The sequence below is a fragment of the Gracilinanus agilis genome, chromosome 1 (assembly GCF_016433145.1).
Source record: "Gracilinanus agilis isolate LMUSP501 chromosome 1, AgileGrace, whole genome shotgun sequence".
Lineage (NCBI taxonomy): Eukaryota > Metazoa > Chordata > Mammalia > Didelphimorphia > Didelphidae > Gracilinanus > Gracilinanus agilis.
Genome location: NC_058130.1, coordinates 572,190,601 through 572,208,091, shown reverse-complemented (window position 1 = coordinate 572,208,091; position 17,491 = coordinate 572,190,601). Strand labels below are relative to the sequence as shown.

The window sequence follows — 17,491 nt, the reverse complement described above, 5'->3', positions numbered from 1 at the left end:
ACACACACACACAGTCTCTCTCTCTCTCTCTCTCTCTCTCTCTCTCTCTCTCTCTCTCTCTCTCTCTCTCTCTCTCTCTCTCTCTCTCTCTCTCTCGACATTTGTCTCAGGTCAATGACTTGAGGCAGTGTCCCACATTTCTCTCTCAATAAATCCATTCTATTTTAAAGATTTTTTTTGTTCAATTTTAATAGTAGTTAAAGAGAGTGTACTTTGGAATTTTCAAGGTCCCCTCAATTTCCACTCCACACATTCACACACATTCACACAAGGTGATACTTGTGAATGATCAACAGAGAAGCTCTTCACCATATATATTTTCTCACTCTTCAATTCGATTTAGAGAAGGTGGTACTTTTCAAATAGAATTCCTGCTGTCCTGTTCTCTGAATATCTTACTGCCCATTTGATTAATACCATCCACTGGGATTTAAGATGGTAATTAAGAAGTCTTTTTTAAAAGGTAAACTTCCAAGAGGAGAAAAATCTGTGCCCTTCCCCAAGGAGTGGACTCTAAAGAACTGTAAATATATAAGCTTTATAATTAGAAGAGATAGAAAAAGAATAATGAAACTAAAAAGCAACAAAGTAAAGGTTAGGCTTTAAATTTTGCCAGACAGTATACAAAAAAATGTGCTTAAGAAAATGGTTATGAAACCTGCCAAACATTTCTGAGATTAAAAATGTTGATAATGGGAAACTTTTAAAAGGAGCATAATAGAGGAGAAAAAATTTTTCTTAAACCTTAAGTTTCTTGGTCCATAAAAATGAGATAGATGACCTCAAAAGTCCCCCTTAGCTCTAATATACTACAACTAAAGGATATTAAGTGGCTAGATATAAGACTAAAAGTAAAATTTAAAAGGAAAACTTTTTATGAAATTTTAATAGGGTTTTTACAATAATGTTATATATGTTATATATACTTTGGACAAAAGCAATACAGAAAAAAATGTCAACCTTGGGATCTTGGGGGTTTTTTTTTATGCTAAGCTCCATGCCAGCTTTTACACTTTTTCTTTTTTTTCCACTTTCATCAAGAGGATTCTTTATTCTTCACTTTCTGCCATCAGAGTAGTATTGTCTATATAACTCTTGTTAATATTTCTCTAGGCAATCTTAATTTGGACTTTTGATTTGTCCAGCCCAACATTTCACATGACATACTCTACATATAAGTTAAATAAATAAGGTGACAATAATAATACATAATAATAATAAATTAATATAATTAATATTAATGTTCATATGATTAATTAATACAATAAATATAATAAATTGATGAAATTAATGTAATAATAAAATAATAATAAATAATAATAATAAATAATATACAGCCTTGTCACACTCTTTTTCCAATATTAAAACCAATCAGTTGCTCCATGTTCTTTTCTAACTAACTGCTTCCTGGCCCACACACAGGTTCCTCAGGAGATAAGTAAACTGATCTGGAACCGCAATCTCTGATAACTTGCCTCATTTTGTTGTGATCCACATAGTCAAAGGCTTTAAAATAATTAAAGAAACAGAAGTAGATGTTACTTCTAGAATCCCTTGCTTTCTCCATAATCCAGCAAATGTTGGCAATTTATTCTCCAATTCCTCTGTTTCTCTGAAAACAAGCCTGCTTTTCTGGTAATTCTCAGTTCACATATTGCTGACATCTAGCTTGAAGAATTTTAAGCATAACCTTGCTGGTGTATGAAATAAGTACAATTGTTTGGTAATTTGAACATTCTTTGACATTGACCTTCTTTAGGATTGGGACCCAAACTGATCTTTTTCAATCCAATAGCCACTGCTGAATTTTTCATTAGCATTATATTTTAGGATTTGAAATAGCTCAGCTGGAATTCCATCACCTCTACTAGACCAATATACTTCCAAAATAAAAGCTGATATTTACAAAATTCTTTATGTTAAGTTCTTTCACATCCTTGTATGCCCTGTGAGAAAGAACAGGGAACGTATTATTGTCCTTATTTTAAAGAGGAAGAACCTGAGGCTCCCAAGAAGTTTAAGCCATCTGCCCAGTGGCATAGTCAATAAAGTTATCAAAACAAGATTTGAATCCAAGTCTTTTGACTCCAAAGCCATCACTTGCTAAACCCAAACACCACGTTTTTTAAAAAATGAGTTTTTATCCATTTTTTTAATTTCTTACTTCATTATAGGTTTCCCCAGAATCCTTCCCCCTCTCTGCCAGTCATTTCATATACAAAATAGTAATTTTAAAAGACATGTCTAGGGGACAGCTAGGTGGCTCAGTGTATAGAGTGCCAAATATAAAGCTGGGAGGGCCTGGCTTCAAATTTGGGTGTTCCTAGCTGTGTGACTCTGTCCAAGTCACTTAACCCTGTTTGCCTGGACTAACCCTTCTGTTACTAAGTAAGAAAATAAGATTTTAGGGGGAAAAAAAGACATGTTCTGAAAGTGTTAAAAAAAAAATCAGTACAACTAACTCAATAAATTGAAAGTCTAAAAACATGTGCACTGTACAGTACACACCTTTGGACCTCCTATCATCCCTCTCATATATCTTCCCATGTTTCTCTGATTTCATCATTTCTCACATTTAGCACAGTAATATTCTATTACATTCAAGTACCATAATTTGTTTAGCTATTCCCCAATCAATGGGCATCTTATTGTTTCCAATTCTATGCTATCACAAAAAGTACTACAATCACTATTTTGGTATATATGGGGACTTTCTTCTGTTCAATAAATTTCCTGGGGTATAAGCCCCATAATGGAATCTTTAGACAAAAGGGCATGGGCATTTCAGTTATTTTTAAAGCATAATTCCAAATTGCTTTCCAAAATAGTTATACCAAATCACAGCTCCATCAAAATGCATCTTCCACCATTGACTATTAACATTTTTTGTCATTTTTGTCAACTTATAGGTTATAAGGTGAATTGGGTTAATTTTCATTTCTCTTATTATTTATCATATGGAGCATTCACGTGGTTGTCAATAATTTTTACAATCACTTTTTTGAGAACTGTTTATTCACATCTTTTGACCATTTAACTCCTGGGGTATAGCTAATGGTCATGTATATGTGTGTGTTAACTACAGCAATCCCTCATCTATCACAAGAGTTATGTTCTAGAAACCCCTGCGATAGGTGAAAATTTGCAAAGTAGCAACATTATAGTTATTTTATTATTTATATATATTTTAAGGCTTTATAAACCCTTTCTACTCTCCTATAAACCTTTTCCACACTCTTATTAACCTATAGTCATTGAGCCTGTGATACAGTGAAGTCAAGACAAGTGAACTGCAAATAGAGAGACGACTGTATTTAGAAATCTCAGATACCTAAATCTTACAGAAATTTGATAAAAGCTTTTCAGTTTTATGTAATCACAACTATTTTATCTTTCATCAAGGCCTCTATCCCTTGTTTTGTAAAAGAACACAACTCCAACTGATCAAGGTGAAAGGTATATTATCTGTTTCTCTTCTAAATTTTTAACAACATAAGCTCACTATTAAAGGTCATATATCCATTTAAAATCTATTTTGGAATATGTTATACTGTTGGTCGAAGTCTAATTTCTACCAGATTGCTTCCCTTTTTTTTTTTTTTTTTTAAGTTTTTATCAATTAGGGCATACTTATCTAAGAATTTATGTTTTCTGTATTATCAAATGCTAGATTGAGTTTTTTGTTGTTTCTGATATTTCCTTGTCTGGTTTATCCCATTATTTTCTCAATTTTTTACGAATACCAGATGGTTATGATGACTATTGCTTATAATATAGTTTGAAGTGAGAAAATGCTTCCTCACCTTCATCCCTATCTCTTATCTCTTTTTAAAACTCTTACCTTCTGTTTTAGAATCAATACTGTGTATTGGTTGCAAGACAGAAGATGGGAAAGTGATAGGCATCACTTTCTAAGTATACACCAAATTTCAAGAAAAGTGGGTAGGGTACTAGACTTGCAAAGTCAGCAAGTCCTACCTTAAATGCTTTCTACCTATGTGACCCTGGGCAAGCCACTTAATCTTTCTGTGGCTCACAGTTCTCTTAATGTTTAAAATTATTGGCTTGCCTCAACTTGATGGTCTGTCTCAAAAATGCCTTCCAGCTCTAAATCTATGGACCTATTTATTATGATCCTATGAACTATTTGTTTTGTTTTGTTTTTGTTTTTTATTTTAAACCCTTAACTTCTATGTATTGACTTATAGGTGGAAGATTGGTAAGGGTAGGCAATGGGGGTCAAGTGACTTGCCCAGGGTCACACAGCTGGGAAGTGTCTGAGGCCTGATTTGAACCTAGGACCTCTTGTCTCTAGGCCTGGCTCTCAATCCACTGAGCTACCCAGCTGCCCCACCTATGAACTATTTGTAAAGAAGGTAAGTTATAAGAACATAGATTTCAGCTTAAGGCAAGGAAAAACTTTTTGTTAACTCTGCTCAAAAATGGAAGGGGCTAGGTACCTTGTTAGGCAGTGAGATTCTACCAACTGAAGTACTCAATGAGGTCTATGACAACTAATAAGAATATTGTTTAAATGATTCTTGTATTGCTGAGAAAGTTAAATAGATGAATGGAAAACCACAATTCAATGTTTTCTAAAGTGATATTTGAAGGCATTAAGGTGATTGCAATTCTTAATTTCTGTAGATTATGGGCATAAAACTGAAATTTATGAATTGTGATTAAAAAAATAAAAGTGCATGGCTAATGTTATGTTCCAACTACATTGTTTGCATTTAATAAATGATATACTTTGTAATAACAAATTGCTATACATGTTGGGGTCAAATTCATCAGTTCCTTATTTTCTGGCACTGGCAAAGTAAATTTATTCCAGCCAAAGAAGCACTAAATTGGAGCAGCTTGTAGCATAATGTATAGAGGGCCAGGCTTGGAGTTGGGGGTCGTGGCTTCAAATCTAAACTCAGGCATTTCCTCCCTCTGTGACCCTGGGCAAGTAGTCACTTAGTTCCAATTTCTGACTGACTCTTATTGATTTTTCTACCTTGGAACAGATACTTAGAATGAGTATAAGACAAATCAGTCTTCAATCTTACTTATCTTGTACTCAATTCCAATATAGTTATTATCATTTATGAGATGTAAGACTAGATATGTCAGTTCATTTAACTGTTGGACTGTTTTTTTTACATTTACAATAGCAAAAAGAGTTCTGCAATATTTTTTACTATATAATAATAATCAGTAGACAGCTTATGGTAAAATGGATAAAAGGTTGTTGAAACTGGAATCAGAAAGTCCTGAGTTCAAATCCAGCAAAAGTCACTTAAACACTCTGAGATGCCTTGGTTTTTTCATCTGTAAAATAGAATAATATTAGTATCGTCCACTCAGGTTTGTTGTGAAGATAAAATGAGATAATAGTTGTAAAAGTGCTTTAAAAACCTTGAAGTACTATGCAATTGTAAGCTATTATTATAATCAGTATTTTACAATGTCATTTTATAAACATTTAACACCAAGTGTTCTTCAGGAACTAAAGACATAGTTTAAGAAACATCGAGGACATTTAAAAGCTGCAAAAGCTGACATGACTAAGTAGTTAGAATCAAAGGCAGACCAAGTGTCACACTCTGCCGCAATATTTAAAAAACCATTAGAAATCCTCTAGGACACTTTGAACATTCTTTTTATAAGAACTTCAAAAAGGCAGGACAAGAATTATACAACATAAGAAGTCTCTATGGGTTATGATCACCACTTGGGGGGGTGGCACCCATAGCAGTAAAATTACAAGTTCCCAGAAGTACTGAGTTCCATTCATCCCTGTTGAAGTGATCAGAGAATCTCCTCAACACTAACCCTTGAGTCTATTCCTTACTGCTCCTGTAAGGCAAACTAAGAACTCCCTGCCACTTGCCCTTTATCTTCCCCTAGGGCCTCTGAAGGTCTTTCAAATTGCCCTGATGTTGAACTCTCAAGTACAGTATCTCTGATGAGAAGGTTAACTTCTTGAGAAAAAGAACTATTTTCTTTTTTTGTTTATATCCTCAAGGCTTAGTGCAGTGCTTGACACACTATAAGTGCTTAATATGAGGGAGCTAAGTAATGCAGTGGCTAGTAACTTCAAATAAGGAAGGTCTGAGTTCAAATTCTGCTTCAGTCACTTGCTAGCTATATGTCCCTGAGCAAATCATTTAACCTCTCTCAGACTCAATTTCCTCATCAGCAAAATGGGGATAATAGCACCTACTTCAGAGTTATTGCCAGAATCAAATAACATCTGTAAAACACTTTGCAAACCTTAAAATATTATGTAAATGCTAGCTAAATGCTTTTAGTTCACTTGGGTTATTCATTCATTTATTCTATGTATAAAAAATAAGAAAAGAAATCAGAAAAGTCAAGAGAGCCAAATTTAGTTCTGGATTAATCCCCAGCAAGCTGTGTGACCTTAAGCAAATTATTTAATGTCTCTGTGCCACAGTCTTATCACATTCCCCAATATGTATATGGTTAAAGGATAAAGAAAATTTTCAAAGAAAACCAAATTAGCAATAATCATATGAAAAAAATTCTAAATCACTAACTAGAGAAACAGAAATTAAAACACACCTATCAAGACTGTCAAGACAAATATTTAAGTGGCAAATGTTGATAGAAAAGCTGTGAGAAATTAAGCATGGTACTGCACTCATTGTAGAACTAGTACTGTCCAGTCATATGTCCAAAAAGTAATTATAATATGTAATTATAATGAGCCAGCAAAACCATTTTTAGGCCTATAACCCAAAGAAAACAAAGAGGGAAAGGATCCATATGTATAAAAATATTTATAGCAGTTCTTTTCATGGGAGCCAAAACTGGAAACTAAGAGACTACCCTACTGGGAGATGTCAAACAAACTGTGGTATATGGATATAATGGAATATTACTGTGCCATAAGAAATACTAAAATGAGCAGTTTCAGAGGAAATTTACCTTTGTGAATTGATGCAAAGCAAAGTGAGCAGAAATAGAAGAATTTATATTATCATTACATTACAAAGAAAAACAACTTTGAAAGACTTAAAGAATTGTGATCAACATAATGATAAATAAGTTCAAAAGATAAGGATGAAACACAGACACCAAGCACTTTCTGGAAGATAAGGTGTTGAATGTAAAATGCAAAAAAAAGACTATACACTTGGCCATAGTCATGTGGCAATTTGCCTTTCCAGACTATGCAGCTATGTATTAAGGGCTTTAGTGAGTTTGTTTGTTTTTTTAATTTGATCAGTTGGAAAGATTGTGAGGGAGGGACAGATAAAAAAGTAAACTATTAAGATAATCTCATAAAATCCTTTCCAAGTCTAAAACAATATTATCATGTTACAAATTAGTGCTAGTATTTATGTGCATGCACAAGTACATAGAACATAGTACATATGAGGGGTTTCTGCAATATTTCTGGATTAGTGAAAACAAGGTTCCTTAGAGTTGTAAAAAGTTACATTAGTTTTTATGTTTTTATGTTAGCTTTCTTACTTTAATGTGCCTCAAGGAAAAAAAATGGGGGGGAGGGGGCAGCGTGCTGGGGAGGAATGACCTGGGATTTTAATGGTGTAGGGAATTCTGATGAAAAACCCTTTAAGCAACTAAAACTAAAAAGGGAAATTATGGAAAATAACAAAAATTTCTAAGTATTACTGTCTATTTTCCTTCCAAAGGAAATATACAAATTTATTCCCACTGCTAAAATTGTACAGCTTTTTACAGCAGAAGTCAGATAGCATATCATACCATAACTACATGTAGAACTTTTGAAAACAGAATTTTAAAAATCTAACAATAAAAGCCTAGCAATCCTAATTTTCAGATAGCGGAGGATTAGTAGTTTAGATCTATAATTTTATTGCTTTAGAGCAGTGATTCCCAAAGTGGGTGCCACCTCCCCCTGGTGGGTGCTGCAGCGATCCAGGGGGGTGGTGATGGCCACAGGTGCATTTGGGGGCGGTGAAGTATGTGACAGGGGGCCCTAAGTAATATTTTTTCTGGAAAGGGGGCAGTAGGCCAAAAAATTTTGGGAACCACTGCTTTAGAGCAACTATTCTCAAACTTAGGAAAACAGTTTTGACCTTGGGGATCCCTTAAAAGGATTCTGGGGACTCTCAGGGGTTTTAAGAACAAATATTGAAAGCCACTTCTTTAGGAAATTCCTCCTACTGATGTAATCTGCAACTGTTCTAAAATTTAGAGTCTTATGTGAGACACATAAAATTAAATGACTTGCTCAGGCTTACATCACTCATTAAATACAAGTCTTCATTGGATTATTTATCCAGTACAGTAGGGTTCATATTTGTGGAAGATACATTCCCAAACCAACTTCAAATGACTGAAACCAGGCAATAAGCAAACATCTGCTGCCTCCCCCCACATATATATGTACCCCACCCCCAGCACTCCTTGGTTTTGCAGGCAGCGTTCTCCACATCAGAGCAGATTTTTGACACTTTGCAGGTGGACATACAGGACTTAGGGTTGACCATGACTGAAAGAGAAACTTAAGGATAAGGGATCCCCTATTGTATATCACACTTACTCTCAAATACTAGAATTAAAATGTAAATGAGAGAATGGAGCAACTAGATGGCTTACAATCCATCCCAGCTATCTAAATCAATGATCCAATAATCTAAATTTTGCATCTCCCAGAGCATTGAACGGTGATCTTCAAATAGTGGCTCCTTACATTTTTTTAAGTGAATAAAAAAAATGACTAATAGAAAAAATGAAATATAAATGCAAAAAGATTAAGGTATAGTAGAGAAAATACTGGACTAGGAATCAGTGGGTTCCAAGAATGGGTTCTAAGTCAGACCATGCTACACAACCTCACTATTAAGCGTAGCTTCCTTCCTCTAAGACTCATTTTCCTCTGTAAAATGAAGGTCTTTGGCTAGAACAGTACTTCTCAATCAGTTTTGTGTCACACTCTATTTGGTAGTCTGGTGAAACTTATAGACCCTTTCTCAGAATGTTTTTAAATGCATAAAATACAAAAACTTACAAAAGAAACTCATATTGAATTACAGTTACCTAAATATTTTTACAAAAAACAAGTTCATGGAGTGCTAGGCTAAGAACCTATGGATTAGAGTGGTGATGGCAAACCTATAACATGTGTGTCAGCACTGATACGCACAGCCATTTTTGATGACACGCAGCTGAGAAATATGGGGTCACATGCTGAGGATGAAACATTTGCTATAGTGTAGTGTAGACACTGTGCATTATAGATGACAATTCTACCTACACTAATTTACCTATTTTGGCTTATTAAATAGTTATATATTACGATTATACATTTTTGTTATTTAAACTATAAATATCGCAAAATTATGGCTTTTTTCTTGAAGTGACACACCACTGAGTTATGCTCGTTTTTCTGGCAAATTTTGACACACCAAGCTCAAAAGGTTGCCCATCACTGGATTAAAGGACCTCTGAGGACTAATCTCTATGACCATGACTCAACTTTTTTAATACCCCTCCCCCCAAACATAAATTCTTTAAATTAAGACTTGTTTCTTTTTTATCTTTGTATCCTCAACACTGGCACATGGCAAGTGCAGACATAAATGCTTACTGAATGAATGAAACTGTATTGTGTTTTCTTAAAAAAAAAAAAAAGGTAGTAAATAGGGCCCCTTATCTGAGGTTCAGCTACCTATATGGGGAGGGTATGTCTGTGGGGCAGAGGAAGCAGGGAAGCTCTGTAACTCCTCCCATAGTTTCAGTTACCAGTTACTGGTGTACACAGTCTGAAGGGCAGTATGCTCTCTCTCTTCTGCTTTAACTTACACTTTTTAAGGGTTGGAAGGGGGGAGGCAAGGGCCAGGAGCAAAAAACAAAATATATTTACTAGACTACTTCATGATTATGCTATGAATGAGTCATTTTGGTTTTTTATCAAAGTACTTCCTGTAATCACTTTCCTATATACAGGGAAACCACACACACACACACACACACACACACACACACACACACACACACACACAAGTGTATTCTTCTACATGTGTATTAGTAAGGAATACATTTTTTCTATGCATAGCAAAAATGTGATCGCCCCCAAAGCTGGTGTTCACTTATATCCATGGTCTCAGCCATTCATGGTTGGAATGTATTCCCTTTGGATTCAGGGTCCCTACTGCATATACTTTTAGCTTGTCATTGAAATGCTATAGTCAAAGGATTAAATTTCATCTCTACTCCTATCCATATTCACTTGTATGACTTCACTATAGTATATTCATAAAGGAATGGAGTGATATACTGCCTCACTCCCTTTTCCCCTCACATAATATCCTGTACTGTATTTTCAAAAGCTTCATAAACTGCATCAAAGATAGGTCCAAAGGATTACAAATCTGGAGTCGATCCCCTCATTTTACAAATGAGGAAGTATTGGTCTAGACCAGTGATGGGCAAACTTTTTAAAGAGGGAGCCAAAGGAAAGGAAATGCTCATCTGTCAGTCTGTTTCTAAGGCAACTCTTTCGAAGTTTCAACATATTATATCCTACTCATTGTATTTGTCAGATTAGGAATAACGTCACATGGTTGGAGAGAACATTTCAGGGGGCCAAATCTGGCTCTTGGCCCCATCACTGGTCTAGAAAGATTATCTAAACTCACAATGGTAGTAGGTAAAAAGAGGCAGAATTTAAACAGGTGCAGAAGCAAGCATTCTTTCCACTGTACACTGCTACTTAATTTAAATGGATTTATTTATTGAGCATCTACTTTGTGCAAGGTTAGGTTCTATTTATTTCCTCAAATCCAGTATTTCCCAGCCTTGATGACAGTATAGAACAGTAAAATATCTAAATTACCTACTCGCAGTCTCCTCATGGAAGATTCACATGGGGCTTGAATCTGGGCTACAATATGATAAATAGTTACTAAGCAAGTGCTATGTGCCAGGCACTGTGCTAAGAGCTAGGGAAACAAGACAGATAAGCCTTGCCCACAGAATTCTTACAATCTAATGGGGGAAGACAATACACAAAAATAAGCTGAAAAGAGAGTAAGAGGGCCAGCGGCAGAGACATGACAAAAAGATGATGGTGAAGTAGAAAAACTGGTGGCCAATGAAGATATAGCTAGCATTTGAGGCTCTCTAATAAAAAGAGGATATGGAAGGAGTTTTTTGCTCCACTTTCCAGCCCTCTAATCAACTGAGAATACTAACTGGCAAGGGAGGGGACTCAGAACCAAGGTGAGGGGGTGGGGGTGGGGAGTTGTTAAAAACTCTTTGTGTTTCAAAAACTAATAAACACTGCCCTAGAATTATTAGTTTCTAGAAGCAGCCCAGGGAATATCAAGAGACAAACAGAATAATTAAATGAATTTTCCTTCATTTTTACATGAAAATGACCCTAGTTAGACTTCTATTAGAAAGTTATTAGTGAATGTGCAATTGTGTAGCTTAGGGTACCTACCTACAATCCAAACCAATTCATTTTTAATTTCTTTTTACAGTAAGTCTTTCAAATATGAGACACATTTTCCTATCTTCCTAGAGACAGTCTATATTTTACTATGTTTGTAATTAAACTACAATGTACAATGAACACCTCTCCCTAGGGCTAATTTGTATTGGCCAGTTTGCCTTTGGCCTGACAGCTATCCCCTCAGGACTAAGTACAAGAGGTTGTAGGTCAACTTCCAACTCCATCCTCAAACCTCAGAATTCTTCTGTCCTAGTTGTCAATTGCTGTCTTCTTTGTTATTGGAAATGACCCAAAAAATGTTTATAAGCTGCTTATGTTGCTTTCATCATTGCCTTCACGTTGTCTATAGCTGCATCCTGCCTTTTTTTTTTTTATTGTCTCATCCTCTGCCTTTTGTAACTTACACTTGGCACCTCAGCTTTCTCACAAAAAGGATAGATTGTTGTTGGTACTACCAGTCAAAGGGGCTCATTTCCAGGCTCCAGGCTTCTCTTGGCTACTGTCTTGAAGCTCTGTGCATAATTGTTTTTTCTTCCTTATCAAAGATTCTTTGGGGTTTTGTTTCTTTCTTATTAATGGGTTCATGGCTTCTCCAGAAACTGTAAGCTATGAGATGGCTGGGCTCTACATAACTGAGATTACACTATCCCTATCAAGATAAATTTGGTTTCATTAGTTATCCCCCAGGCCTCCTTTACTATCTGCTGAATTCACACTCAGGATAAACAAACAGAACTCCAAACTAAGACTGCTCAAGTCAACCCTCTATGATAATATAACAATTTTATTTACCTGGAAAGTGAAATAGCAATAGCAAAAATAAGAATATTTACTTCTTTTTTTAATGTCTTACCTTCTGACTTAGAATTGATACTATCTGTTCCAAGGCAGCAACTGGACTTAAGTGACTTGCCCAGGGTCACACAGCTAGAAAGTATTTGAAACTACATTTAAACCCAGGCTTTCCATCTCAGACCTGGCTTTCTATTTACTGAGCTACCTAGATACCCTTAATAATATTTACCTTTAATACAACAAAAGACTTAAGTCTTACAAAAGATCTAACAGATAAATTTTAGAGAATACGGATATTCTTATTAAGTAAGCTATTTAATTTAATTCTCCCAAGTTAAATATTATTTGCTGTCCATAAAATCATTTCAAAGTAAAATGTCTTTTAAGATCTTTATTATCTGAGATAATCGAATGTGTTAAAAAGTCATAATAAACTACCTTTAAAATGTTCATGAGAATTCCACTTTTGATCACAAACCAAAACACTCCCCCCTGCCAATCCCTAGTCCTCTTATAATTCATAGGGAATAACTATAATAAGCTGTTAACATAAGAAAGTTTCCATTATGTTATTTACAACCTAGGTCACCCCCCAAAAAAAGTATATTTTCCCAAAAATGTTTGCAGACATCAGAAACACTGAGATGCTAACAGCTATTGCCAAGACCACCAGAAAATGTCTCTGGGGTACATAGGTATATATGGGGGAAGGGTTGGGAGAATAGGGGAAGTGAAGGGTAAAGTATTAGCTGAATGTCAATTGGCTATCTTGATTTGTGTTACACTGTGAAGAAAACATTCTATAAACTGTTAAAAAAAAACCTATATAAAAGTTAATTGTTAAGAAAGTGAAGCTTATGTTTCTTCCTTTGACTATCTGGTCAAATAACATACCTTATTGTTATTTCTTATTTATAAAGTACTTGTTACAAAGTAGATTAATATAGCAAGAATATTACCAAAACAGAAAGGAAGGACAGCAAGGGAATAAGGATTTATTAAGTGCATCTAATAACTAGCACTATCCTACATTTTACAAATAGAACCTCATTTTAAAATATTCCTAAATTGGGAGGAAAAAATTTCCCAAATTCCAAATCAAGCCATTTTAGGTGTTTTTTTTCTCCAAAGAATTAATATCTATACAGTATTATTTACTATGCCATTATTTTGCTGCATTAAAGTTGCCTACCTGAGCAAAATAAACATGCCAACTTGAATATAAACATTTGTGAAAAATGAATTTTCTGCTAAGTAACAGGGCATTAAATTGTTTTTCCTTTCTCTGAAAATAAGGAAATACTAAAAGAGGGTGTTGAAAAGGAAGAATTACTGAAAGTAATACTGAAAAAGTACCTAAAGTACTAATTTAATCTTCCAAAGATAGGTAGCCCAACTCAGTCAAAAGAGGCCTAGATTTGGGATCTCATTTCAAATCCTGGCTCTGAAAAATACCATAACTACTAATATAATGACATTTAGCTAATATTTGTACAGTGCTTAAATGTGCCAGATGCTGTGCTAAAAGCTATACAATTACTGGGGCAGCTGGGTAGCGTAGCTCAGTGGATTGAGAATCAGGCCTAGAGACCGGAGGTCCTATGTTCAAATCCGGCCTCAAGACACATCCCAGCTGTGTGACCCTGAGCAAGTCACTTGACCCCCATTGCCCACCCTTACCACTCTTCCACCAAGGAGCCAATACACAGAAGTTAAGGGTTTAAAAATAAAATAAAATAAAATAAAATAAAATAAAACAAAATAAAATAAAATAAAATAAAATATAAAATAAAATAAAATAAAAGCTATACAATTACTATCCCAGTCGATCCTCACAACCACTCTGGCACATAACTGAGGCAAAAGATGTTAAGTGATTTGCACAGAGCCACACAGCAATTAAGTGTCTGAGGCCACATCTGAACTCAGGTCTTTGACTCTAGGACCAGGAGTGTAGACTGGGTCACCAGCTGCTTAGCCAATCAACCTAGACAGGTCACTTAACCTCTCTTAGCTTCAGTCTCCTGTTTCTGGAAATAATATTCTCCTTACCTCACAAAGCTGTTAAAAGGATCACATGAGATAATGTATGCATAACTCGAATTACATAAGCAAAACACTTTAGTATTGTTATATTAAAAAGGACAATTCATGAAAATATCTCCTCAAGCTGTAAAGCAATGTTTTACAACTCAGACCTATGAATAAGCTGGGGGGAGGGTGAAAAAGGGTGGGGGGTAATAACCTGCATACACCTAGTAAAGAAAGTCATCTCCAACTGTTCAATCTTGAGCAAGTAGGGTGGCACTCCCCACCTCAACCCGTGACAGCTCCGGCTCACTGTGCCATCAGAAATGCCATCAAGTTACCAGGGGCAAGGAGAGTAGTTTCTACCAATTGGATCTTCCTCATTCCTTGCTTACTGAAATGTAGGAAGCACTTCCTTCTATGTTATCAATACTCCTCCCTCCAGAAAGACTTCAAGTAACAAAAGATGTATCTCCATAGAACAAAAAAGTTACTAACTCCTGCAGGGTGCATCCTCTACTTTTAAAATTTTTTATACCTCCTGTCTTAGTATCAATTCTAAGACAGAAGAGTGTGACTAGGTTAAGGGACTTGTCCAGGGTCACGGAGTTAGGAAAGTGCCTCAGGCCATATTTGAGCCCAGGTCCTCCTGACTTTAGGCCCAGCTAGCCCATCCTATTCAGTCAATAGCAATCTAGTCATATATTTGCTTCCTGGGCATTAGGGCAGTTCTAGGTGACTAAAAAAGCTGTCCTCTATATCTACTGCTAATGTGGGAAGCAATTTCCAGATATCCTTAGCTACTCTGCCTCAGGCTCATTATAAAAGTATCTGCTAGGAACCACTTCATCCATTCTAACAGCCTGTTCAAGTCTATTTGTCTGACAGACACCTTTCCACAGCTCCTAGAATATAGGTAACTTTCTTATCAGATCTATGATTTATGGATGAGTAAAGGAAATAAATTCCTTAAATGGAAAGGACTCACACAACTCTATCAACGTTTATCAACTTTCTCCTAATGATCAAAATGTGTTTTGACTCCCCAGCATGATCAACAACAATGAGGTTCTCTTTTCAGTGGCAAAGAAAGGATTAGGAAGAAGGTACTGGTAGAAAAAGGTAATAGCAAAGCCAGGTATGTCAATGTGATTGAATCTTAACAAATAACAGTAGTAAAGGACTAAATCTGCAGGTGAAACTAGGAGACTGCTTTTCTGAGTTAAATATATTTAAAACTGGTATTGTGTATGTCACTTAAAAGTTTTAAAGGAAGCTAAGATGACCAAGAAATAGCACTTTAAATGACAAACACAACTGCACAGATCCTACTAACTAGTTCTATAAATGGATTCTCCCTTTGTGAGAATTTCTAAGTTCAAAAAAACTCTTCCCTAATCCATCATAGGTGGATTGTAGTTAGATGATTGTAGTCAGACACTGTGCTTTAGTGGACAATCATACAACTTTTTTTTTATGCTCCATCTCCTTGTTCTTCCTCTCTTCTTAGATCCTTTCAGAGGAAGACCAATTGGACCCAAGGCCCTAAAAGGTCAAGTTGACATACAACCAGGTGCCAGGTCCCTCTTTAAAATTTCAAAAGAGTTCAGTCACACATGGAAATGATGCAAACTCTACATACAACCCACCCAGGAGGTCCACCACTCAGTAAGGCCTGCCTCAGTGCCCAGAACAGTAGAATGTGGTATGGCTCCTAGTAACTAATCCAACCCTACACCCTAGTCCCAGTCTGCCCAGTTACATATTGGGAGCAGCTTCACTTGTAAAGAAAGTGCTCTATTTCAGCGGAGACGCCTTCCCAGCCAGTTTTACCTGGGCACTTTAAACACTGGATACAAAGTAATTCTGTGGGTGGGAGGGGTGGTCACCAACAAGGAAAAGGGAGTAGGTGCGGGAGACCGTGCAGTCAAGGAGTGGGAAGGGTGCAGATATGGGGTACAGGTATTTGGGGGCGGTGCAGGGAGTTCCTTGTTTCTCACAGCACTAAGTCCACTTATGATCCGTCCTCATGGGGCTTTCTTCCTCCTCCCTCTGCCTCCAGGAACGAGGTGAGAGAGAGGAGGGTGCGCGGAGAAACTCGGGACCCCGAGTTTGTTCCTCCTCCTCCTCCTCCTCCTTCCTTGGATCCTGCCCGCTCGGGCCCCGCACAGCAGCCCGGGGCTGCCTCCTTGCTTGCTCCGGCCCAGAGGCCGCACTGAGGCCCCGGCCTCTCTTAGGGGCCTGCGGGCCACACGCAGACCCACACATGCCGGCCACAAAGGCGGAGAAGGAGGCGGCGACGGGCCTCGCTGGTCGCCTCAGAGGGAGTCCGGGAGGGAGGGGGCGAAACCCAAACAAACAGCGGAAACGCCGCCCGCACCAGGCCGCACTCGACCGGGCTGGGCCGCCGCCGCTGCCGCCCCGGTTCTCCGGGACAGGGCCAGAGCCCCGTAGAGGGGCCCCACCGTTTCCGAACTCCCTTGATCCTACAGATAGGCACCCCGACTTCCAGCCCCTCCATCCTTCCCCGTGGCGAGCGTCCCAGCAGGCACGGGAAGGAACTCCCCTCCCACCCCTTGGCTCCTCGAGGAGAGGGAGGACACTTACCCTGCAGCGGGGCCCGGCTCCGGCGCCCGGCTCCCTCCGCCGCCGCCGCCGCCGCCACCGCCGCCACTGCCTCCTCCTGCTTCGGCTCCGCGCCCCGGCGCTGGCGCTGGCGCTGCCGCCGCCGCCACAGCTCTCCTCCCTCTTCTCTACTCCTCCTTTTTCTCCTCCTCTTTCCCAACTCCTCCTCCTCTCTTCCCCGTCCTCGTCCTTCGCTCCCAAGGGGCGCTGGGGGCACGCAGGCAGGCAGCCCACAGCCGCCTCCCAGCGGCTCAGCCCGGGGCGCGGAGGCACCCACGGTGGAGTGCGAGCACTCACGGGCACGCGGCCCGGGAACGAGGAAGAGGACAGTCCCGACCAGGGAAAGGAGGGGCGCCCGCAACTCTGTCCGGCTGCTGGAAAAGAAGTGAGGGTAAGAGGGGGAGCCAAGGAGAAGAGAGAGCCAGCCCCTTCCTCGAGCTCGGGCAGGAGCGTCCCGTTTCGTACACGCTTCCCCACCACCGCCTTCCTTTTGTATCCAGCCTCTTTCTACTTCTTGCTACCTCATTCTGCTTTCCTCTCTTGGATTTACCCTGGGCCACACCAAAAAAAAAAAAAAAA

At 38.0% G+C, this 17,491-nt stretch overlaps 2 protein-coding genes across 2 annotated transcripts in view; one reads left to right on the top strand and one right to left on the bottom strand.

Annotated features, from left to right (window-relative positions):
* The window catches only part of SOCS6 (suppressor of cytokine signaling 6), a 50,568-nt gene extending 33,600 nt beyond the window's left edge, over positions 1-16,968 (bottom strand). Inside the window, exon 1 of the mRNA XM_044667135.1 lies at positions 16,895-16,968. The gene's annotated coding sequence lies outside the window, so the exon portion shown is untranslated. The remainder of the gene's footprint in view (positions 1-16,894) is intronic.
* The window catches only part of LOC123254311 (serine/arginine repetitive matrix protein 1-like), a 4,729-nt gene continuing 3,791 nt past the window's right edge, over positions 16,554-17,491 (top strand). The window contains exon 1 of the mRNA XM_044683355.1: positions 16,554-16,981. Within this exon, the coding sequence (XP_044539290.1) occupies positions 16,554-16,981 (428 nt within the window). The remainder of the gene's footprint in view (positions 16,982-17,491) is intronic.